General features: G+C 51.0%; 1 protein-coding gene across 2 annotated transcripts in view; it reads left to right on the forward strand.

Annotated features, from left to right (window-relative positions):
* The first annotated feature begins 338 nt into the window (after window positions 1-338).
* The window catches only part of EPHA2 (EPH receptor A2), a 34,663-nt gene continuing 9,414 nt past the window's right edge, over window positions 339-25,587 (forward strand). For both annotated transcript variants that reach the window (XM_081923125.1, XM_081923126.1), the window contains exons 1-5: window positions 339-525; window positions 12,022-12,089; window positions 13,117-13,777; window positions 24,036-24,191; window positions 24,636-24,968. In XM_081923125.1, coding sequence (XP_081779251.1) covers window positions 435-525; window positions 12,022-12,089; window positions 13,117-13,777; window positions 24,036-24,191; window positions 24,636-24,968 — 1,309 coding nt within the window. In that variant the 5' untranslated portion in view covers window positions 339-434. The remainder of the gene's footprint in view (window positions 526-12,021; window positions 12,090-13,116; window positions 13,778-24,035; window positions 24,192-24,635; window positions 24,969-25,587) is intronic.

Consider the following 25,587-nt stretch of genomic DNA (forward strand, 5'->3'; position numbering starts at 1 on the left):
GAGCTAACTTTCCAGGGGACCCCCGGGTCGAGGGTGAGTCCCGGGCCGGGGTGCGCAGGAGCCATGGAGTGCGCTCGCCAGGCCGCCAGGGAATGCGATCAGAGCCGAGTGGGGCGCAAGGGGCCCCAGGGACCCTTTGCGCCGCGCCCCGTCGGGCAGGAAACGGGATCAGGCCTGCGCCTCCTTGCATCCCTCTGTCCCGGGCCGGAGGGCAGCGCGGGAGCGAGGCGAGAGGCGCGCAGCCGGCTGGGGGGCGTGGCTCGCGTGACGTCAGCATGGGCATGAATGAACAGGGCGAGAACTTTCCCACCGGCTCCCATTGAGCTTTCCGGAGCTGCGGAGGCGACACGGCTCCTGCCCAGGCGCTTCCTCGACGGCGGCAGCGAAGCGAGCAGCCAGCCAGCCAGGCAGGAAGGCGCTGCTCCGGGCACAGCATGGGCAGCCTCCGTGGGGCCGGCGCCCCTCTCCTCGTCCCCTTCTTCCTCCTGCTCCAGGCGGCGCTCCAGGGCGCCCAGACCCGCGAAGGTGAGAAGCTCCCCCTCCCGGCCCGGGACTCTCCTTCTCTCGCTCCCCCGACGCCGCGCTCCCACCAGCCGCCTTGAGAGCCGCGCCGGGGAAGGGGAAACGCGCACGGCTGCCTGCCCTTCCCGGACCCCGAGACGGAGCGGGACAGACTGCCTCTTGGCCGGCTTGGGGGCTGGCGGGCTGGGGGTCGCTTCTGCTCACCGGCATGGCAAAAAAAGGAAAAGTTTTTTTCTCGCTTTGGCGAACTCCGGTGCCCCCTGCCCTTCCCAAAGTCGGTGCGTAGACGGCGCGGGTCTTTCTGTGCGCGTATTTTAAACTCCAGGTGCGGATTTAAATCTCCAGCGAGGGACGGGCAAGAAGAAGAGGGGCGCCTCCGTTTGGGGGGGGAGCGAAGCGAGGGGGCGTTTGGAGAGGCGGCGAGGCCGCCGCTGGGTTTCAGAGCGGCGCGGGGAAAAGAAACGTTTCGCGCCGCACAAAGCTAATGGATGGATTTCCTTAGCAAAGGGGCTGTGTGGACCCGGCACCTTGTGGTAATGGAGGAGCGTAGGTCTAGCAAAGCAGAACCTCCCGCTTCGAAGGCAGTCTACCTGCAAGTTCTCCGTGCTGGGAAACTAGCAGTGGGAAAGGGTCTGTTGTGTCTTTATGTCCTGTTTGGGGGTTGTCTACCTGGCTGTCCTGCTCGGGAACAGGAAACTGGGTGAGGTGATCCTTGGATCGGTCTTTATCCTGTGGTCCGTTGTTCGGCCTCCTGGGATGCGCCCCGCGTTTGAGGAATGGGGCGCTGGCAACCTCTTTCCTCCACGGGTTCGAGCGCCTTAAGCAGAATGCGGCCTTTGGAGTCTTGAATAGCTCCTTAAACAGGCGCAAATTGTTGCATTTTTTAAAATTCCTGAGTTGGATCTTTTTAAAAAAGAATTCCGACTTATTCCTTGGCGTGTTAGGTATTGGCTTTGGGCAGGTGCTTATTTCTGACTTGGGAGATCAAGTAAGTGCACATGGATGGACAGGGAAGAGGCTTGTGTCTGAAGAAGAGTTCTGTGGAATGCAGAAGTTTGCATACACCTCTGCTCCAGGCCTTTGGGACTAAGCACTCGATTTCCCCCAAATAGGAAATAGTACTGCCCACTGGCTAGAAGGCAGGAGAGCAAGGTTCTGATCCTGGGCCCTGCTGGTAACATTCTGGGAAATGGGGTGATTCACACGCCTTGCTTACACAACTGAACCTCCGCTGCTCTGGCAGGGATGGTTCATGCCAGGTTGGGCAAGGGAGGCAAATATTCTGGTTGCCACAAGAGAAGGGTGGGTCAGGGAGGGGCGCTGAATCAACACCAGGAGATTGATCACCCACAATCTCCTTTTTTTTTTCAGGGTGGTGTGGGAAGCAGGGGCAGATTTCCTCTTAGAGAGAGATTTGGGGTTGTGTCTATGGGAGGCCATTTCCATTTCCTTTACTCTGATTTCTGCCGTACTGGAAATTAGGCGAGAGCTTGGTGTCTTCACGGTCTCCGTGAACAGGATCTCAGCAGCTGGAGTCATTGCTCCAACTCTGTTATGCAGTCGGTAACTCTGAACTCGGCACCCTTTTGAGCAGAATCTGGGAATTCAGGAATATTTGAGCCTGGGACTATACATTTTTGATATTTGGAACTTCAGGTTTCAAGGGGCTAATCCTTTCCAGATTATCCCCTTAAAACCTGAAGTTTCAAGGGGCTAATCTGGAACCTGGTGCTGGTGTGTTCCTGAAGGTCCTTGAATTGTGTTGGACCAGTCTTTGGGCCTATCCTGCACTTGACCCAGCACCACAGTGGGGGGCAAGTCAGCAGCAAAATTCCTTCCAGGTTAAGCCCTTCCGTGGAACAAGCCCAGACTTGCCCCCAGGTGTGTACTTTTTCTGCCTGAAAGCCAGGATTTAAATATTTGGCCCCAGGGGATCACCCCAGAGCATATTTTCAGTGGTACGTCTTGTCTCTGGAATGTGTGGAGCCCTGTTGGTCCTTGGAACATGTGCAGAAGGCTTTTGCTAATCTCTCTAGTCACTACAACCTGATCTGGTATTGTGGGGTTGAGCTACGGGGAAGCCATGGGGTTAACTGCCCCTAATCTGGTGCTCTCCTGCTGGCATGCGCTACAACTCCCAGCAGAGCTGATGGGAGCCGTAGTCCAAAACATCTGGAGGGCACCAGATGAGGGAAGGCTGCCCTGAGAAGCAAGAAGGGCTTCTGGGGCAGGGCTGGGGATGAACCTGTGGCTGTCTGGATACTGGTGGCCAGTGGTGAGGGATTGTGGGAGTTGTAGTCCAGGTACATGTGGCAGGGCACAGCAGGATCCCCAGCCTTGGCTTATATGACCAACCATTCCGGTCCTGGTCTTTGGATATATGTCACCCCTTTTCATGAAGGGACCACACAATTTTTGCTCTCCTTCCTAAACTGTTCTTCCCAGGGAAGGGTCATAGCTCAGTGGCTTGCAGAAGGCCCTGGGTTCCTGGCAGCATCTCCAGCTGGGGCTGAGCAAGAGTCCCGGCCTGAAACCCTAGGGGGCCATTGTCCGTGTAGACAACACTGAGCGAGATGGACCAGAATTACAGTCTCCTTTAAGGTAGCTTCCTGTGTTTTCTACAAACTCTTGTGTTTATCACCTGCTCCCCTTTTGAAAGACCTGGCAGCCTGCGCTACCTTTCTTCACACCTGGGCAGAGCGAAGTGGGAGGAAGCAGCAACAGTGATAATTAGAGCAGAACTCTGGAGAATGTAGCACAGGGTACTTTAAGTCCCCCAAATGCAAAGTTCAGAACCAGAGTGGGTGGGAGCTGTGAAGAAGAAGAGTTTGGATTTGATATCCTGCTTTATCACTACCCTAAGGAGTCTCAATAGGGACGCAGGTGGCGCTGTGGGTTAAACCTCTGAGCCTAGGGCTTGCCGATCAGAAGGTCGGCGGTTCGATTGAGCTCCCGTTGCTCGGTCCCTGCTCCTGCCAACCTAGCAGTTCAAAAGCACATCAAAGTGCAAGTAGATCAATAGGTACCTCCGGTGGGAAGGTAAATGGTGTTTCTGTACGCTGCTCTGGTTCGCCAGAAGCAGCTTAGTCATGCTGGCCACATGACCCGGAAGATGTACACTGGCTCCCTTGGCCAATAAAGAGAGATGAGCGCAGCAACCCCAGAGTTGTCCGCGACTGGACCTAATGGTCAGGGGTCCCTTTACCTTTAAGGAGTCTCAAAGTGGCTCATGTCATGGAGCACTCCCTGTTTACTGGACAGATCCCTCCTAGGCTCCCTCCCTGGAGTTATTAGAGCCCAGCTGGCCATCAATGGGGAACCCAGGCAGAATCCCTGGGGAGATGAAGAAGGGGAAGCAGTTCCTTTTGGCTTGGGCAGGGAGCACTTTGGAGCTCCTCCACAAGGTATTTTCCATGCTCCCTGGTGGACCTGCTCTTTAGCAAGTGGTAAGAAGCCCCCCACCCAGCTGGGACATCTAAAAAGGAAGTACAGCATAACATGGCATGGGGTTGATGGGTGTGTGTACAGGGGAGGGGGGAAATTGAATGGCATATGGCTTCAAAACCCAGCAGCATGTTTGCTCAACTACTTGGAGCCACATTTTCCCCATTCGGGCCCTGCTGGTTGGTACAGTGGAACCTTGGTTTTTGAACTTACCAGTAATCTGTTCCAGAAGACCGTTTGGCTTCCAAAAAGTTGAAAAACTGAGGATCCGTGGGCTGGCTGCAGAGTCAATGGGGGGAAATGAAAAACACAGCTCAGAAGCCATTTGGCTTCCAAAAATCATTCAAAAATCGGAACGGTTACGTCAGGGGTTTTGACGTTCGGGAGCCGAAGCGTTCCAAAACAGAGGCGTTTGGGAGCCAACTGTTTGACTGTACTTGCAAAAACAGCTTGGGAGACTCACTCGAAGTGTCCCCAGAAAAGAAGGCCTGCTGTGTCCACTCCCAAACTCAGCCGCTGACGAGGAAGAAGAGGAGAAGCCAGAGTTGGCTTAAGCAGCCAGCAGCCCCTATCCAGCCACTTTGAGACGGAAGCATTGCTGACCAGAGAAATGTGGATTATGGGTTTTGAGACACAGCCGCTCCAAGCCTTTAGCCTCAAAGGCGGCAGTAGCGCTGGCTTTGCACTCTTTTTCTTTCTTTTTTTCGCACATTCATCAGCTTCTTTTGAAAAAGCCACTGGAGGGGGGGGGCGTCTGGTGGCGCGGAGAGGCGCTAGTGGTGCTGGAGTGAGTCAGGTTCCGCATGGGAAGGGGGTGGTGGTGGTCCTGCCTCTTCCAAACCTGAGGAGCCCACTGGCTTGCAGGAGAAGACAGGAATGTTAATGAAGAGGCTGGATGGCCGCCTGGGCTCTCTAATTACGCCAGGGAGGGAGCCTAGCAGGGATATGTCCAGTAAACAGTTCCTCTCCAGCCCTGGGCTGCTGTGTAGCCGTCTCTTGTCAGTCTCTGGAGCTGGGAGGGGGGGCAGCCAACCCTTGTAAGTTCAGGCTTCCAAAGCAGCGGCCTGAGACACACTCTCTGCTGTGTTCTTTTCCTCCCAAGATGCCTAAAAGTAATTGGCCTTGAATGCAAAGGGTTAATTAAATCTGGTTGCAGCTCCCAGCTTGGAACTGATGGGGAGGGGATGTGTAAATTTCCGCTTCTCTTTTTTGTGCTGCTAAACTGAAACAGCAAAATTTCACCCTTATCCAGAACATTTTCTTCGGAGCCACCGGACTGCGCGCTCTCATTACTGCACTAGAACCACGGGAAGCTGCTTTAGACAGAGTCAGACCCTTGATCCGTCTCGCTTGGTATTGTCTGCACTGGCTGGCAGAGGTTTCCTTCCTTCCTGGGACTCAGTAGGGTAGCCTTCCCTCTGCCACTAAGCTCTGTCCTTTCCAAAACAATTGGTTCTGGCCTGCAGCAACCCCCTGACTTACTGTTACTGTAGGAAATTCAGTACCTCCTCTCTGCTCCATCAGCACTTTCTCAAAAGCAAGAGGTGCTGGAGGTGACGTCCACCTGGGGCATCTTTTGCCCTTAAACCTTCCTTGCAGAGCCCCAATGTGCAGGTGCGGTTTGTGGCTCTGGGGAGTCGGGCAAACGCACTTTGTGCATGCCCAGAGAAACGTTGGCATCTTCGCGACTTGAATCCTGGCAGCCCCAGAGTTCCCCCCCTGCAGTCTTAGTGGTACCATGTAGTTGGCGCTGGGTTTTTAAAGGATGGGAGGCAATTGAGGTGTAAGAGTTTTCAGTGCTTTCTGTGCTTGCTGTGTTAAGGCCAGTCTGACTGGCGGTCAGTGCCAATGGGAGCCATGGACAAAAACAGCAGGAGGGCACCAGCTTGGGCAACGCTGTTCTTGCAGATCACGTTGTAATCTTTGGCTTTGGGCTCTGTGAGGATCCTGTTGCGCTCCTGACTAGCAGATTCCTGTGTACCACTTGGTCATGGATCCTCTGTCATGTATAGAATTGTGGGGCGGTTTTTCTCTCCCTCCCTTCTTCCCCATTTCCATGTGGCTAAAATACAGGCAGTCAAAAAAAAAAAAAAATCAAATCCACATACTGGGAAGGGAGGGGAGAGCAAAGTTTAAAATTAACTCTGGAAGTTGGTGGGAAAGAAAAGCTGTTCCAGATGCTGCCTGCCTATTTATTTATTTTTATTTTAAGTGAAGAGTCCCGGGAAACCAGGCAGGATGACAGGCAGGGCAGTTGGGGTGGGGGTTGCTTGTGGGGGGAGGGAAGAGAGCATTGCTTGCCCCTTTCTTTAGCAATAAATCAAAATAGCTGAATAGGTTCCGATTAGGGAAGGGAAGGGTCGCTATTTTTTCCTGCTTTAAGGGGGCTGGGAAAGGAGAGGCAGTGCGGTATAGCGGTTGGAGGGCTGGATCAGGGCTGGGACCCCAAGTTACCCTGCAAGGTGGTTGTGAGGATAAATTGGGTGGTGGGTCTGTGTACATCGCTTTGAACTGGTTGGAGGAAGGGATAGCTATAAATGTCCTAAATAAATACGTTGTATGTGGTTATTAGTCCTTGGGGCTTTTAAATAAATAAAGTAAGTAAGTTTCAGTCTGATTTGAAGGCAGCGTACACTGAATGCCAGTTCCTGGGGGACAAAGAGGGAAGGGAGAGTCGCTTTCATGCCTCGGTTGTGAGTTTCCCAGAAGCATCTCTTTGGCCACAGGATGGCGGACTAAATGAGTCCAGCAAAGCTGGCTGTGGGTAGACAAGTATTAGAAGCCTCCATTTTCCAAAGGCCTGCGATAGCTTGGAAAAACATGAGACTCAATCTCAGGGTCATGAGTTCAAGTTGGGCTGAAGTTTCCTGCATTGCAGGGGGTTGGACTAGATGACCCTGGTGGTCCCTTCCAACTCTGTGGTTCTATGACCTGGTGCCTAAGGCAAGGGAGGGCTGTGGTGCTCAGTGTTTGCTGGGTGCAGGGGCAGGACGGGGCTTTTGACCCTGGAGGGTTGCATTCTGGTGGAGTGGCCGAAGGATCTTCAGGAGCCAAAAAAAAAAACCCTTTAGCCTGCCATGCAATGCGAGGGATACCCTGCAACCCACAGCCCAGCTCCTTGGCTTGAGGGCAGCGCAAGTAGGCAAATCCCCACCAAATCAGCCCTGCAGTCAGTGCAGCGGTGCCAGTCCTGGATAGCTCGGTTGGTTAGAGCATGGTGCTGCTAACGCCAAGGTTGCAGGTTTGATCCCTCTGCTTATTCCTGCATTGCAGGGGGTTGGACTAGATGGTCCTTAAGGTCCCTTCTATGCTGTGGTTGCTCAAGTCAGGGAAAGCCGGGAACTGCAGTTTTGGGTGCTTCCTGGGAGACTCAGCTCCAGCTCTTTGCTGCCGCAGATTCCTGGGGATAGAGGCTTAGACTGGTTGCTCCTCCCTTTACTGCTGGTCCAAAGTCCGAGAATCAAACTGAGTGTCCGTGAGAGCAGTGGCGTAGCGTGGGGGGTGCAGGGGGGGCCGGCCGCACTGGGCGCAACATCTGGGGGTTAGGGTTAGGGGGCGCAAATTACTTGCCTTGCCCCGGGTGCTGACAACCCACGCTACGCCACTGCGTGAGAGAAGGGAAGGGCAAGAGTCCAGGGCAAAAAGAGGCAGGCAGCTCCACCCGTCTCTCCCTCTCTGAGATGCACCAGGCTAGTTTTCCATGCTGGGATATGACATTAATGAGAGGTTTAGAGCTCTGGCAACCAAACCTAAGCAGCCCATCCAAAGACTGCATCTGGAAGAGATTTGTGGGGGGAAAGAATCTCTGGAGAGCGGCAGGCGCAAGAAACCCCGAAAGGCTGGCAGGGTTTCTGTCTGCGGAGAGACAAGCGAAGGGCCCTTGCAGAGAGGAGGGCCAGGTAGAGCCGATTTGGGGGGGGGCATAATTCAGTAGGTACAGCACCTGCTTTGTATGTGGAAATTCCCAGGCTGAGTCCTAGTTAGAAGGATTGCAGGCTGGAAAGGACCCTAGAGAGCTGCTGCCAGCCCGAGTAGACAGCACTGGGCCAGAGTTCGTGAAAAAGGCAACTTTGGAAGGACGGGGCACATTTGCTTTGCTTGCAGAAGGTTCCTTGGTCCAGTCCCTGTGAAAGGGTTTTGGAAAACAGGAGCCAGGATAGCTGCTGCCAGTCAGAGCAGATCATCCTGAGCTATGTACAGCGGCAATCTGACTTGCGATTGCAAAAGCTTCCTGAGTGCATGTTTGTTGCTTCAGCAGAATCCCCCCCCCCAAAAAAAAAACCCACCAGGCCCTATTTTGGCTTCTGCAGGCCCCTTCCTCCAGCTGAACATATTTGTGAAGACTTGGGGCTTTTGTTCAGTTGCAGGTGAAATACGGTTTCTCGACTGTGCCCAGGGACTGCTCTCCGGAGATGCCTTTTCCGCCTGGCCTTGGCCAGACTGGCCTTCCAATCCCTGGGGGCCACCCACCTCCCTCCCTTTCTCTTGGGAGCTCTTTGCCCTTCTGTCACAGGGCCCCCACCCTGTTCCCAAACAACCAGCCTCTGCTTTACAGCCTGAGCAGGTTACTCAGCACCTTTCTCCCCGTCAACGGGGGAAATATAGAAGCAAACCAAGGAAGGAGCTTGACTACGAGATAAGAGTGAGATTATAGGGCTTCCGGATGGCCGAGGGCAGCTCCCTGCCAGCAGACTTGGCTCGCAAAACTCTTGCCCAAGGAGGCACGACCGGTGGCTATCAGGGTTTAAGAGAGCAGCGCGTGGCAACCGTCTCCATCTTTCTGCCCTGCAAAGGAGGCAGGAGCAGAGGCAGAGCCTTGGGCAGGGACACAGGCAGGCAGCTGAAGCAGAGAAGTCAACAAGATTTCCCATCCACGGAGAAGGCAGAGTCGTGAAGCATGCAGGGAGATAACAGGCACCTTCCTCTGAGCAGGAGGACTTGCAGGAGACTTTGGGATTACTTCCCCCTGCCCAGTGCTCTCCAAAGCACTCAGTTGGAGAATTACAAATCTCATATCTTTCTCTAATCAAAGAGTTAAGGTGATACTGCTTGGGAGGGCCGGCTTCTGTTGATCTAGGGAGATGGCAGGATTTTATTTTTTTTATAAGCATTGCACAATGGTGGATTTAGACTGGACACAAAAGCATTTATCTGAATGCCGTGAAAAACATGCTAGCATTAAAGACAATTAAACCGGGGGAGCGGGGAGCTGTTTTGCAACCCAAAACCAAAGGAAAGAGAAATAATAAATATATTATGTGTTTGCTGCAGGTAGAGGAGAATTAAGTGGCATTTATGGCCTGTTTTCTCACAGGCCCAATAATTTGATTAGTGTAACAAGCATGGCTGCAATAAAAACATGCTTTAAAACTAAGTGGATGTAAGCCCACCAAACTGAGCACGGCAGAGAGACCAGCTGGAGGAGGACCCACGTGAATCTGCCTCTGCAATGTGTGTAGTTTTCTGAACTGAAAATGAAGGAAAGCACCTGCCTTGTACCAGATGGACGCATGACGTATCTTCTCAATCAGCTCCCAAAAGGAAGAGGTTGACTCTCTCCTTGCAGCCACAGGGCAGGGCAGCGAAACCCCCTTCCCTCCTTCCCCTTAGTCAGGGACAAGGTGCTGTTTTCTGGCCAACGGGGCTGCACGAGCACTTCAGATGTAGCCCCAGTGCCGGATTTACATATAAGCTAAACAAGCTATAGCTTAGGGCCCCACTTTCTTGGGGGCCCCCCAATTTTTTTCCCCCAATTTTTTTCCCCCAAGTGAATTTTTATTGTTTTCCTTACATATTCTTTTCCAACAAATTGTAATAGCACCATACATTCCCTTTGACTCTGCCGAGTCGCGACCCCCCTCCCTCCCCACAACTGGTATATTTATCCTCTTTCCATCACGCACATCATTCTCATATTAGTACTATTATACATTGGAGGTATTATGTCAATCCTGCTAGTGTCTTGACCTCTTTACAATTCTTCTTTAAATATTCAATAAATTTACTCCCGTTATTTTGGTATCTTTGATCTCCTTGGTCCCGGATCCTCCCTGACAGTTTGGCAAGTTCTGCATATTCTGTCAACTTCGCCTGCCACTCCTGAATAGTTGGTATATCTTGTACTTTCCATCTTTGGGCCAGAAGGGTCCTCGCGGCAGCTGTAGCATACATGAACAAATTTTGATCTTCTATTTTAATTTCTGTTCCTATTAAGCCTAATAGACACGCTTCCGGTCTTTTGAGGAAAGTATATCTAAATATTTTTTTGAGTTCATTATAAATTGATTCCCAATTTTTTTTTTACCTTATCGCAGGTCCACCACATATGGAAATAGTCCCCATCTGCCTTTTTACTTTTCCAACATTTTTTTTCTTTTTTCCTATACATTTAGGAATGTATAGGGCCCCACTTTCTTGGGGGCCCAAAAAAATTTAAACAGAAAAAACCCTGGATGTACATTTCCAAAATATAAGATAAAAAACAAAATAAAACCTACCTACATCAACAGTGTTTTGTGTTGTGTAGGCTCCTATGATGTAAGTAATGGGCGCCGCCTGCTAGCCTGCTCCCTAAAACATCACTGGTTTGCTCATTTCTGTATATAGGGTGCCTATGTTCTGCAAGGACTGGTTGCATGGCAACATGTGCAAATGGCTTTAGATACCTATTAGGTCTGTAAATGACCACAAAAAACAGTGACAATTTGTTGTTGACAAAGGACAGCTGGACATAGAAAGGGCCCCATTACCTTCAGTAGCTTAGGGCCTCATCGAACCTAAATCCGGCCCTGTGTAGCACGAGTGGCGAAAAGGCTGTGTGAACTACGCCACTGATCTTATTTTGGGAGCTGGGAGAGTGAAGCTGCAGGGCCCTTCCCAGAAGAGCAGTAGGTGCATCCAACAGCTCAATGTTGTCCAAAGGCACGCTTTCAGCACCCATCCGTGCTGGACCATCTCCTGCCCACTTCCCAGCCCGCTTAAACTCAGGCTAGGAGCCCTGTTGGGTGGGTGGCTTAGCTGTTCAAGTTGGGACACCACAGCCACAACCAGGAGATTAAGAAACCCCTTTGTGTTACTCAACTTGACTCAGGCTCCTTAAGCGCCCTGCGGCAAAGCTGGCCTGCTGACACTGCAGAGAGTTATGTGCACCTGGGCCTGCTCTGGGTAACGAGGCAGGGCAAAATTGCTCCTCCTGCAGCCTGACACCCACTTTGTGGGGATGTTAATATCAACCCCCCCCCCCGCAAAGAAGGGCAGGGACTCCCAAGCTGGCTGCGAGAAAGGAGCTCTTTTTGCTGCTCCAGATTCACCAAGTGCCTGGGGTTCCACACCATGGTCTCCTAAGCATTGAAGTGGTACGTCGGGTTAAGAACTTAATTCGTTCTGGAGGTCCGTTCTTAACCTGAAGCACCACTTTAGCTAATGGGGCCTCCTGCTACCGCCGCACCGCCGGAGCACGATTTCTGTTCTCATCCTAAAGCAAAGTTCTTAACCCGAGGTAATATTTCTGGGTTAGCGGAGTCTGTAACCTGAAGCATATATAACCTGAGGTACCACTGTATTGGGAAAGGGTTTTTTTTTTGTGGGCTTAGACTTTAAAGATATGGCCAGTGGTATTAAATAACAGTGTCCCTGAGCATGGGCAGAGTTGCTCCTGTCACCACTGAACAGCCACAGCTAGGATTTGGAGGCAGGGTTTTCTGGTCTGAAAGTGTTTCACCAGTGTAAGTTGGGAGCAGCTTGGTTCTCTGAGCCCTGGAGGGGGAAATCTACCTGCCCCTCTCCTTCCATCTCTCTTCCTTCTACTTCTTCATAGCTTAATGTGGCAGGGACTTCATAAACCTCACAAGCTCCAGCTGTTCATTGCGTAGTTTGGGATGCCACAACCAGGGATGTTTATACCCCTCCCAAACTCTAATTTTATAGGATCCAACAACAAAAAATTGGGGGGGGGGGAGTTGGTCATGTGTCCTTTGCAGAGCATGAAGCTCTCTGTGAGGTTGAGAGTCCTCCATGCGATAACCGTCTTTTTCTTCCTATCCCTTTTCTCCTTAGTTGTCGTACTGGACTTTGCCAAGGCACAAGGGGATCTGGGCTGGCTCACCAATCCCTATGGCGCGGGGGTAAGTCTTGTTGTCAGGTTTCTCCTGCTTTAAGGAAACTGTTTTGTGCAAGCAATTTCCCTGCAAAACGCAAGAGTACGCTGCCCTTTGAATGGTACCCACCCCTGTCCTTAAGATGCCTGATGGTGAGAACATGCCCATGTCCAATGGATTTGTTCACAGGGCAGTGGGTTGCTAGTGGAACTGAAGCTTGGGCGTTGCTGATTACCTCACATTATAAAAGGAGGAGGAAACAGGGGTAGGCGTCTTGGGAGAAATAAACGGCAGGTATAATGACTTGGGAAATGTAGATTGAATTCTTACATTTGCTTCAGATGCTCCTTTCAAAGCAGAGGCAATATGAGCATAGAAGGAAGAGAAGAATTCCTAAGCAAACTTTGCGTTAAAAAAAAACACACACCCAAGAATATTTACTTGGGATTAACATGAGTGGCTTTTAAAGATTTACTTTTATTTAGTTATTCGTTAAATTTCTATCCCTCCTTCCCATAGGAGCCCAGGACAGCAAACAGGATTTTAAAAATAAATAAATGAATGAATGAATAAAAGCCATCTAATATCCTCATAGCTAAACAATTTCAAGGTTGCCAGAAACAGTATATATTTGAGCCATCGAACACTTGGGTGAATCAAAACATTTCAAATGCCTATCTTGATGTTAGTGATGTCACCTCACTAGAGAGGGCCTTTCATAAATGAGGAGCTGCTACCAAGAAGGCCCTGTAAAGGCTCCTTGATGGTGGGCAAAGACCATCTCTGAGTATCTGATGCTTGGAACAGTCAGTAGGGGAAATCTGTGGCCTTCGTGTCTGACTTCCCAGGACAGCAGATTAGCCATAGTTGAAAATGAAGGCGTTACATTTGCATGGCACTTGAACCACAAGTAGTCTCTGCTTGAACCTATTGTTTCAAAATCGTTTTTTTGTGGTGTGCTGCTGTTTCCAGTGGCTGTCACTTCCACAGATTATTACTTGTGCAAGAAGAAACATTTCCTCTAACGGCAGCCATTTTCTCTTCCCACCCCCAGTGGGATCTTCTCCAGAACGTCATGAACGAGTCCCTCATCTACATCTACTCGGTCTGCAACGTGATGGAAGGGGAGCAGGACAACTGGCTGAGGACCAACTGGATCTACCGCGGCGAAGCTCAGCGCATCTTCATTGAGCTCAAGTTCACCGTCCGAGACTGCAACAGCTTCCCCAGCGCCACCGGCACGTGCAAGGAGACCTTCAACCTCTTCTACGCAGAGTCAGACGTGGATTACGGCATCAACTTCCAGAAGCGCCAGTTCCGCAAGATCGACACCATTGCCCCGGACGAGATCACGGTGCGGGAGGACTTTGAGACGCGCAACGTCAAGATCAACATGGAAGTGCGCTCGGTGGGCCCCCTCACCCGAAAGGGCTTCTACTTGGCCTTCCAGGACATTGGGGCTTGCGTGGCCCTCCTGTCTGTCCGGATCTATTACAAGAAATGCCCCAAAGTCTTCCGTAACATGGCGAGCTTCCCCGAGACCATTGCTGGCGCTGACTCGCAGGCCTTGGCGAAGGTGTCGGGCGAGTGCGTCAAGGATGCCTTGGCCAACGAGGACCTGTTCATGCATTGCAACTCGGACGGGGAGTGGCTAGTGCCCATTGGCGAATGCCGCTGTCGCGAGGGCTACGAAAAGGACGGGGACAGCTGCAGAGGTAACTAGGCTTTGCTTCTTGTTTTACTCCTGCGTCGCTGAACTTCCCAGTCGGCATTAGGACAAATGCCGTAAGTAAGAGCCCAGTGAAGGGAACGGAGGGTGCAATTGATGTCACAATGCCCCTACTTCATCCTAGTCACCCAAAGCCCACCTGAACAAAAATGGCGCTTCCATAAAGTGTCCAGGGCAGGCTCTATGTCTTCTACAGATGTGAGGCAGCTGTTGCTGCTGTTCCTCGTTGCCCTCAAGTTGCTGTTTCTCTTTGCCCTTAAGTTGAGAACTTGACTTCTGGGGGAGTATAGTCAGCATAGCACCCACAAGGACTCTGCCCCTTACGCTCCCGGTCTTTCCAGCTATCTGACTCTGGTCAGGTGCAAACAGGCAGGTTCCACTCTGAGAAGTGCTGGATCTGTCAGGTACCAGCAGTTTCTCTCTACTGGGGCCCATGGAAATGTCAGACATCTAATCCTTTGTCAACTCACATGAGAGCCCCAGGAAATGTGTCTTCAAGTTTCTTATAGGATGGGCTGGCTGTTCTCCTCTTTTTTCATGCCCCCACTTCAAATCTGCCTTAGCAAGCCACAGGAGTGGGGAGACGACTAACAGGAAGCCAAACCATAATGTTCCTTTTTCTCTGCAGTTCTGTCTTGTCCTGCTGCATGGTCCCAGCAGATTATTACTATTTCTCAGCCAAAGCGTTAATGTTGCTTGTTAAGTATTTCACTGCTGCTACCCCTTGGTCCATTTGTTTGGTGAAGTTTGATATTGACAAAGGCTGAAGATAAGTATTCTACACTTCTCCAGTCTCCAGTCTGGCCAGAAATGTTATGCATTCAGCATTTCTTGCCGTGTGTGTGTGTGAGAGAGAAAGAGACCCCCCTTCCCCACCCCCTCAGCCCCTGATCCTAAAAGATCTCTCAATTCCAAGTTCTGGAATAGTGGCCTTTGTGCATCAGGACTTTCTCTGTTAGACAAAGAACCTAGGAAGCTACCTAATGGCAAGTCAGATCCTTGGACCATCCATTTCTCTCAGTACTGCTGTAGCCCCTGCACTGCCCTTCTGTTTCGGGGGATTCAAAACGTGGAGAGAATCGGTTAACAGGGGAGAGTGGATCAGTAGAGAATCAAGTGGCCTCGCAAGTCAGCTCATGTCAAAGCTCATGTACATCTTGTATATAGAAGTTTCCAGGGTTGATTCCATTTTACCAAACTCCCTTTTTTATACTGCCATATAGAGGAAGTGAGAGCAGCTGCCAAGTCCCCTCCACTCACACCTGTCTTGCTCTTCTGTTCCCCACAAATCCAACTGAGTGAGCCCCCTTCTTGGAAGGTGGGGAGTTGTGGGGGGTGGCAGGAGGCGGCAGCCGCCAAGAGGCTTTGCTTCAGGAATGTGCCTGGGTTTTGCAAAGAGAGAGGGAGGAGGAGATAAGGAACCTTGAAGGTTATGGAGTAATACAGGCATCTTGAGCAAGCATTCTCTCTCCCCCATATACACTATCAGGCTCACCTGATAGAGGCTGTTATCTCACTTCCCTCCTGCATGATATCGGAGGCCAAAGGGGGAGCCAAAACATGGGGAAGGGAGCTGCTGGCTGCTCAGTTTCTTCAGATGGCCTCTCTCCAACGTCAACGAGAAGGAATTCAATTTTTCGATGGAGTGGACAGACTCCATGACTGGAGAGAGCAATGTACCCCTCGGGGGAGACATGGCTGAACAAGCCTGCATTTAAAGGGGGTGCGATTTTACCTTCTTACTCATTTTTAGCCACACATGGGGTGCAGTGGGGCTCAAGAGAGGTGCTAAGGAACAACTAATCTCCATTGAGAATGATGCTGCTTGGCCTCTGGAGATCCAGAGATAGTTTTCTTGCTGCAGGGGACTGGACGGAGGAGCTGGGGTGGACGACTGGACATTGTGTCCACTCCCTCTGTGGTTGAGAACCACCTCTTGCCGGAGTTTCAGTGCCTCTGAGCTTATGCAGAACACATTTATCTTGCTGCCGCTCGCCCTGCAACCATGTGCGGGATTTCATCAAAAGCCAAGTTCCTTCTTTTTCTTTCTTTCTTTTAAAGAAAGGTGAGAGTGTTGCCTAGAAACGCTTGTTTGATTTCCCATCTAGTCTGGCAGGGCGGGGAGTAGGATGTGTTGGTTTGGATTTGGAGCAGAATAGAGGATTTTTCTCCTTTCCTCCCTGCCATTCTACAACGGCACCCAGCACCTGCCCCGCACCCCCCACACCGCCAACAGTGCTGGTTTGCAGACCCCGCCTGGTTTCCACAGTGACAGCCAATGCCTTTGTCCCACCCTCTGCATTTGTCTGGTGCTAGGGGAGATGCCGTGGGGGGGGGGCTGCATCTGGGAATCAAAAAGAAGAAAGGGTGGCCTTGGCTCCAAGAGTGATGGCGGTGGGTGGAGAGGAATAACTGCTGTTGTTTTTCCCCCCTAACTCCTTTCTGCCTTGATCTTCCTTGTTACTTCCCTGCCTCTCAGCCGCACACCTAGGAGAAGTCCCCTCCATCAGTTGTCTCTTGGCGGGGGGGGGGGGGGAGGAACGTAGAGCCATTTCCCTCCTTCGAGAGCCAGTGTGGTGTAGTGGTTAAGAACGGTGGACTCGTAATCTGGTGAACTGGGTTCGCTTCCCCGCTCCTCCGCATGCAGCTGCTGGGTAGCCTTGGGCTAGTCACACTTCTCTGAAGTCTCTCAGCCCCACTCACCTCACAGAGTGTTTTGTTGTGGGGGAGGAAGGGAAAAGAGATTGTTAGCCGCTTTGAGACTCCTCCGGGTAGCGATAAAGTGGGATATCAAATCCAGACTCCTCTTCTTCTAAGCCATTTATTCCTTGAGCGTTTTGCAGAAGCCTACCTGCCTGACCCCAGCTCTCTCTCATGATGGGATAAGCTGCTCCTCTGTGGGCCCCTCTCCCTCTTTTCCAGGCTGCCCTCCCCCAGCCATGGCACAGCCCCCCTCCAGATCTCCTAATCTGGGCCTCCTTTCTGAAAGGGGGAGCACCTTCCCACCTCCCCCCCCCCCATTCCCTTCTCCAATGGCATCTCCACCTCCAGTGAGCCTCCAGCCTGGCTCAAAGCATCCTTAACAACAGCAGCAGAAGTAGAAGCAGCTTCCCATCTTCTCTCCCATCCATCTGGGGAGATGTGGCAATCATAAGCAGACCAAGCACCCAGCCATCTCCCACCCCCAACTAAGCCCCAAGCCTTGGACCCTTAGCAGGGGTGTCTCCAAAGACACTGGTCCTCTGTCCTATGTGAATGGGGGCATTGTTTTCCCCTGAGAGAGAGAGAGAGTATGTGTGCATCTGTATATGAGGCTTGGGTAGGGACCCCGCTGGCTTATAAACTCGCCCTCATTAAACCAGACTGGCTGTTGGTGCTGTGAATGGCAAGGGCTGACATGTCCCTTTGTCCCACTCCGCCTCGCTCTCCTGGCTGTCTCCTTGCTCCTCCAGCCTTGATTCATGGCTGCTTAAATGGCTTGCCGCGCTCTCCAGATTTATCTGGCTATCTCTTGGCATCAGAGTCTGCACGATTTCAGGCGACACCCACACGCGACTCTCAGATTTCACCTGCTAAGGAATCCTGTGTAACCCCCCCCAAAAAAACATTAGTGCCATGGGAAGGCCTGGCCTGCTTGGCATTCCTTCTTAACTGGGTCAAGTCACACAAATGAATTAGTGATTGGGTGGCGAGCTTCCCTTCTCCTCCAATAAAGGTAAAGGGTAAAAGGACCCCTGACCATTAGGTCCAGTCGTGGGTGGCTCTGGGGTTGCGGCGTTCATCTCGCTTTACTAGCCGAGGGAGCCGGCGTTCAGCTTCTGGGTCATGTGGCCAGCATGACTAAGCCGCTTCTGGCAAACCAGAGCAGCGCACGGAAACACCGTTTACCTTCCCGCAAGAGCGGTACCTATTTATCTACTTGCACTTTGATGTGCTTTCGAACTGCTAGGTGGGCAGGAGCAGGGACCGAGCAACGGGAGCTCACCCCGTCGCAGGGAATTGAACTGCCGACCTTCTGATCAGCAAGTCCTCGGCTCTGTGGTTTAACCCACAGCGCCACCCGCGTCCCTCTCCTCCAATAGTGGTGTTTATTTTTCTCGCCCTGGCTTTTTAAACATGGAATTTCTGGGAGGAAATAGCTCCAGCGTGCTAGGTGTTGCAAAGAGTACAGAGTAAGGGTGTTGCTGCATTTGAGTTTTCTGGCACCAACGGGTATTGGGCAAGGAGGAGACTTCAGAGTCTCTGCTTGGCGGAGACCCTGGGGGTTGCAGCAAACTGCACTGGGTGTGTGTGGGGGGCATTGACTTCTGCTGGCCTGGCCACCCCCCACCTGCACCCTGCCCACACGTTCCACCATTGGGCTGTAGCTGTCTCCCTCCCAAGGCCAGTCGCATTCTGCAGCCGCCGCTTCCTCCAGCGGGAGGGGGCGGGATTGGAAAAAGGAATTTGCCCTTTTGTGTAAAGATACTCTGACCTCCCATCCCTCTGGCCTCTGTGAAAAGGGAGGCCCATGGGCAGGAAACAAAGGCAGTTTATCTTCAGGAATAAACACAGATATTCTTGGCTTCCTGCACACATTCCCGCCCCCCCTCCAGCCCCCCCGCCCATCACTCCTTTTTAGCTCCTGCTGGCAGGTTCTGTGCTGCCACCAGCCATCACCATCTCTGTGTGTGTTTTGCCTCTCTCCCTGCTCTGGCCTTCAAGTAAGAGAGATTGCCAAGGAGGGTTCTATTCGCTTGGCAACTCGGGGGGCCGGCTGACAATATCTCAAAAGGCCAACTGCCCACCCGCCAGAGCCTTGGCATGTGTCCTACTGCGCTCTTGCCTACGGCACGGGGCCAGCCGTGTGGCGTCATGTTCAGAAGGTGAATTATTGAAAAAGCACCAGGGCACCTGCCAGCAAACATTCCGCTTCTTATGTTTGTATGCAATGGTCCAGCTCTCAGGACGTACCTTTTGTATTGATGGTATTAGTCAGGCTGCAACGTTGAATGGGTTTAAAAGGTGTCCCCCTGATTGGTCTGGCAGTAGGGCTTGATTACTTGTTTTTTTAAAAAAATGGGTGCCTTAATACAAGTGTTTATTTAAAACCGCCCATGGCAAGAGCCCTCTTCAGAGTCGTCCTCTCGCCTGCAGGAGGGGATACCTCTTCTGAGACGGTGCATTCAGTTCCCCAACAGTGCATGCTTTTTACTCCAGGACAATTGTGTTTTACCCATATGCAAACTTTTAACAGCCTAATTCCTGCCATTGATTGGCATGCTCTTTTAAATGGGTTGCAAGCCTAGTTTTTGCAGGAACGTTGTACAGTGGTACCTCGGGTTAAGTACTTCATTCGTTCTGGAGGTCCGTTCTTAACCTGAAACTGTTCTTAACCTGAAGCACCACTTTAGCTAATGGGGCCTGCCGCTGCGCTGCCGGAGCATGATTTCTGTTCTCATCCTGAAGCAAAGTTCTTAACCCGAGGTACTGTTTCTGGGTTAGCGGAGTCTGTAACCTGAAGCGTATGTAACCTGAAGCGTATGTAACCTGAGGTACCACTGTATTTTTTATAGAGTTGGAAGGGGACCCTGAGAATTGTCTAGTCCAACCCCTTTCAATGCAAGAAGATGCAGCTGTCCCATTCAGGGATAGAACCTGCAACACCACGCTCTGACCAACTGAGCTATCCATAATCTATCTAAGATTTTAAAACTGTAATGTGAAATCATGGTGCAAATGATCACGAGTCATGCTGAGCTGGCCGCTGTCCCATTAAGGCCCCCTCTGGGCTATAGTTTAAAGGTAAAGGGACCCATGCCCATTAGGTCCAGTCGTGGCCAACTCTGGGGTTGCGGGGCTCATCTCGCTTTTGGCTGAGGGAGCCGGCGTATGGCTTCCAGGTCATGTGGCCAGCATGACTAAGCCGCTTCTGGCGAACCAGAGCAGCGCACGGAAACGCCGTTTACCTTCCCGCTGGAGCGGTACCTACTTATCTACTTGCACTTTGACGTGCTTTCGAACTGCTAGGTTGGCAGGAGCAGGGACCAAGCAACAGGAGCTCACCCCATCGCGGAGATTCGAACTGCCGACCTTCTGATTGGCAAGTCCTAGGCTCTGGTTTAACCCACAGCGCCACCCGCGCTATAGTTTAGGGAACTCCAAACTGATCAAGAAGGTGTTGCCATCTTATCCAAGTTTATTAAACAGTCATCTTCTGCGGGGAGTTGGTTTTGGGCTTCTGTGGATTCTGAACTGCTGTGAGGTATCAACAGACCAGGTGGGGGGACAGCAGCAGACACCTGGTGGGCAACATCCTCTTCCACCCCCCTCACAGCCACCACTCCCTGTTAATACTTCGTACTGGGGAAGCAGCTGCCGGCACACCTGCCTGTGGAAGTCCCAGGGAGAGCCTCGACTTGCCCAATAATTGCACACGGAAGCGAGTCTTGGCCAAGGGTGGCTGCGTTTATCTTTTGTGGGCATTTAACCGCTCAAACTAGAAATGTGTTCTAGACTCCTTCAGATGGCACCTGTGGGGTGGCGGTGGGGGAGGGGGACATTTACTGCCTCCTAGCACACTCTGCAAGTCCAAGCCAGCTTAACTGCACACCTTTTAAATATCGCTTAAGTAAATCTTCTCTCTTTCTCCTCTGCGAGAGGACCAAAACCCCCAGCATTCAGGTTTAAAATGGTGCCAGCTGCCATATTCAAAATGGAGGGGAAGGAACAACTTGCCTCCCTCCCCCCCCTCTCTCTGCACCCCCAATTGCACCCTGGTGTGCAAAGAGGAGTGTGGGAGGCTGTGTCAGGGCATCCTGTCTGTGGGTCATCTTGGACCCTGGTGGGTCTTATAGGAAATATGCCTCTTACAGTTTGACTCCCCCCCCCCAAAATAAAGCTACTGTTTTGATCAAGGGAAGTCATAATCCCGCTCTATTCTGTCAAGGCAATAAACAATTATTTTACTTTTGAAAGGCAACTGAAAGCAGGGAAGTTTTTAATGTCTGATGCTGTATTGTTTTCAATATTCAGTTGGAAGCTGCCCAGAGTGGCTCAGGAAACCCAGCCAGATGGGCGGGGTATAAATAATAAATTATTATTATTATTATTATTATTAAAATAAAATGTTATTTATATCCCGCCCTCCCCAGCTGAAGCCGGGCTCAGAGCGGCTAACAACAATAAAAGTAACACAGTTTACATAAAATCACAATCAGTTAATTGAAATGCATTCTAAAATCAATTCATTCTAAAATCAATTCAAAATCAAATGGATGGCAACCATTGGGTTAGAGTTCTATGCATTGGTCAGGCCACACCTGGAGTTTTGTGTCCAGTTTTGAGCCCCACAATTTACGGATCATAATTGACAAGCTGGAAGGTGCGCAGAGGAGGCCAAGCAAGGATGATCAAGGGTCTGGAAACCAAGCCTTATGAGGAACGGCTGAAGGAGCTTTTTCTCCTGTAAAAGAGGAGACTGGGAAGAGATAGGAGAGCCATCTTCAAATATCTAAGGGGCTGTCACATGGAAGATGGAGCAAGCTTGTTTTCTTCTGCTCTGGAGGGTAGGACTCGAACCCAGGGCTTCAAGTTACAAGAACAGAGATTCTGACTAAACACCAGGAAGTGCTTCTGGCAGTTAAGAGCTGTTTGGTAGTGGAACAGACTCCCACAAGAGGTGGTGGCCTCTCCTACCTTGGAGACTCTTAAGCAGAGGTTGGATGGCCATCTGCCATGGCTGCTTTGGTTGAGATTCCTGCATTGCAGGGGGTTGGACTAGATGACCCTTAGGGTCCCTTCCAACTGCAGTTCTATGATTCTATGAAATACAATTCAATGTAAGCATTGAGGCAAAAGAGATCCCCATTTCACACACACACTAATAGGGTCTCAACTAGGAGTGAATGGTCAGGAAAGAGGTAGTGAAAAAAGTGACTTTCATGTTGGGATTCATTAGGAAAACGATCAAAAATAAAAGTGCCAACATAATACCGTTATTCAAATCGGTGGTGTGATAGCACTTGCAGTTCTGATAATCATACCTGAAAAAGAATATTGTAGAGCTGGGAAAGGCTTAGGAAAGATCAGCCAAAATTATAAGAGGGCTGAACAGCTCCTCTATGAGGAAAGAAGAGGCCGTATGCAGATCTATGGTGTTTGACACTGTCTTATTGGAAATCGATACGATACGATAATCTTTATTGCCGTACCATACAGAACAACGAAATTGAAAAAGGAAAAAAATCTACATAACATTCAAAACCAACAAGCCAGCTATCCCAGCGTGGTTAGCCCCCTAAAAACTCTGATACCCCATTTTTAAAATACAATACACTCCCCTGGAGACTCCTTACACTGTGTTTAAAACCAAAATCGCATTTGGATAGAAATGGTTTCTCAGACAGCTAGTCCTAGTCTTTATAACCCTGTACCTTCTTCCAGAAGGGACGCGGGTGGCGCTGTGGGTAAAACCTCAGCGCCTAGGACTTGCCAATCGCATGGTCGGCGGTTCGAATCCCTGCAGCAGGGTGCGCTCCCGTCGTTCGGTCCCAGCGCCTGCCAACCTAGCAGTTCGAAAGCACCTTTGGGTGCAAGTAGATAAATAGGGACCGCTTACCAGCGGGAAGGTAAACAGCGTTCCGTGTGCTGCGCTGGCTCGCCAGATGCAGCTTGTCACACTGGCCACGTGACCCGGAAGTGTCTGCGGACAGCGCTGGCTCCCGGCCTCTAGAGTGAGATGAGTGCACAACCCTAGAGTCTGGCAAGACTGGCCCGTACGGGCAGGGGTACCTTTACCTTCTGCCAGAAGGCAGAAGCCGAAAGAGATCCTTTTTCTGGAGGGAGCAGAATTCCCCACCATAATCGCCTAAGCACCCTTTTCTACACACACACACACACACACACACACACACACACACACACACACCCCACCACCTCCCTTTGGTAGCATGACAGTTTTACAGCCAGCACTTTTGTTTCTAAGCAAACTGAGAGATCGCAGACCACACACACAAGATATTGAAAGAGGTTAAGACTGGGGATGCTGTTTCTGGAGAGGCAGCTTTCAAGAACCAGACCCTCTTTTCCATTTAACAACCTGGGGGGGGTGTACGTCCGTGTGTGTTTCTTTTTTTAAAAAAAACACACAGCAATCTCTTGAGTGTAAGTAAATTTCCATCTGGGGCAGAAGTTTGAAAATGCGGGAAAGCTTTTCAAATAGCTAAGATTTGCTATGTTCAGGGGGACTGTTAAGAAAATGGTTTTTTGTGGCTTCTATTCTGCAGCCTCAGTTATGGCCCATCAGATTCGGGAAAGGATATTCCCCACTCCAGCCCAGCCTGGGACATTACCTTTTGGCATCAGGGGCTGCTGTGACCAGACAGGATGGCACAGAGTTCCATGGGGAAGACCATGGCATTTTCTCCAGGCACAAAGATGCTTCTACCACTGTCTAGTTCACAGGAAGGTTTTTGAGTAGGCGGTGTTTTGAAAAATAGTTTCTCTGCATTGAATGGAATGGAGTCTCTGCCTGGGGGCCACTGGATTGGTGTGATCCTGGTAGCAGTGCCCATAGGGGGCTGTTGCAAGAAAGGAGTCCTCATGCCAGTTACTGACTTAAGGCAAAGCTGTAAGTCGGGCTGCATTGAATGCTTTCCAAACGGGAACCGGAGGCTTCCAAAGAGCTCTTCCTTTGTAGGTCCCTCAAGGAAGTGATGCGATTCCAGGGGGATTTTGAGGAGCAAACTGAGTTCCTATGGAAGAGTTTACTCATGCAGGAAATAAGTAAGAGTTGCTCGTCTCAGGCAGTGGCATAGGTAGGCTGGGGCTTTCCTTTGCACGTCCTTCCACCCTCGCCTGTAATGTGTATTCACCATGATGCATGCACAGTCACGAGGCACACTGGAAACCTGAAGAAGCAGCAGCAGCAGTAGAGGTGCCCCAATTGATGCTCACATCAGCTTGGAGTGTGTTTTCATTTCCAGTGAACAGATTAAAAGGACCTGAGTGTGCCTCTCCTCCCTTGCCAAGTATTCTTTGAAAACTAAAGTGCTTAATGATCTTTGCATTTACCTTTTTCTTAAGTTCTTGTGGAACTATCATTCCCATTGAACACATGGGGAACTAAGATCGAACAATGACTTTGTGGTTTGATTTGAACTCGGGTCTTTCCGATAAAAGTCATCTCTCCATACACCGGTCTGTGTTGTCGGCCATGGTTAGGATCCCCAGGAGAACTAACCCAACCCTTCTTTTCTTTGCAGCTTGCTCACCTGGGTTCTTCAAAGAGGACATCTCCAACAACGCCTGCTCAAAATGTCCCTTGCACACTCTGCCGTCTTCCGAAGGTTCCACCTCGTGCCCTTGCGAGGAAGGCTATTTTCGGGCTTTGACTGATCCTGTTTCCCTGCCATGCACAAGTAAGTGGGAAATCTAAGCGGTACGATTGCCCCGTGTCCAGGAAATGATAAAGGCTTGCTATGTTGATGGCTATCCGCTTGGAGATGCATCAATGTCCAGAGGCAGTTTGCAAGTCTTTAATGAAACCAAGCAACCTCGGATAAGCTACTGCTGTTTTATTCAGTTTGTGTCAGTCACAGGAGGGAAGGCAGGAAGCGACAAAAGCAGCAATGCGAGAGTCCTTGTGGACAATATTTGGTGAGGGGTGGGATAGATAGCTGAGATGGAGAGAAGGCCAGAGCGAGGAGAGAGGGGTGGAGGATAGTTCCAGAGAAAGAGTCAAAAGTTGGAAGTGAAGGCTTAGGATTCCTGAGTTGCTGGGCTAACTGGGGAGTGGTCTGCTGCCTTGCATCAAAGAGACCTGTTCATTTTTTTCATTAGGCCCTTTTTTTCTCCATTCACAGGACCCCCTTCTGCTCCCCATGCTGTCACAGCCATAGGCTTGGGCGCCAAGGTTCAACTGCGCTGGTCCTCACCCCGGGACACGGGTGGCCGCAAGGACATCACCTACAGCGTGTCATGTGAGCAGTGCTGGCCGGAGTCGGGAGAGTGCCGGCCCTGCGACGCTACACTCCGGTATTCGGAAAACCCTCACAACGTGGCCGGCACTTCCCTGACCGTCAGCGATTTGGAGCCACACGTTAACTACACCTTCACAGTAGAGGCCCAGAATGGAGTGTCCTCCTTCAGCCCACGGCGCAGCTATGGCGTCACCAGCATCAGCGTCAACCAGACAGGTAAGAGGGCGCAACGTCACAACCAAGTGAAAACGATGCAAATGTGCACTCTATGGTGTGAGGTGCCATTGGCCCGCACAAGTATCATCCTGAGAGCTATTGCCTTCCGACCCTGCTTTCCAGAAGCGTAGGGCAGGTGCTGTTGGGGCAAAATGTGGTCTGATCCAAGATGGCCGCTCTTGCGATCCATGCCACTGCGCAAGGGGCATTCCCTGGTTCTTGAACGTGTTGGCCTTTTTCTCATACAGCAGCCACAGCAAAAAAACTTCTTGGCTGCTAAGGATGGGACTAGGGATTGCCCGGAAGAGCTGAGCCCTGGGTGTTTTGTGTTAGGTTTGCCAACCACCACTGCCTTTTAAAGCTTTTTTTTTACAAAAAACAAAAAACAAAACCCCACACCTCCTTACAGGATCCTGCAGAGCCCAATGCACCATCCCAAATTTGCCCAGAGACTCTTCGGATAGCTGGATGGGAAAAGAGGAGGAGACAGCTGTGTGTGTTTTAGATAAAGGTAGCAGTGTTCAGTTGTTGAGCAAGTTTAGTTTTAGTTTTAATATGTGCATAAAGCAGCCCAGAGGTTGCAAGCAGGGCAGAGGGCCCAGTCCATAGAGTCTACTGG

The sequence above is a fragment of the Podarcis melisellensis genome (genome assembly GCF_964234715.1).
Source record: "Podarcis melisellensis genome assembly, chromosome: 8".
Lineage (NCBI taxonomy): Eukaryota > Metazoa > Chordata > Lepidosauria > Squamata > Lacertidae > Podarcis > Podarcis melisellensis.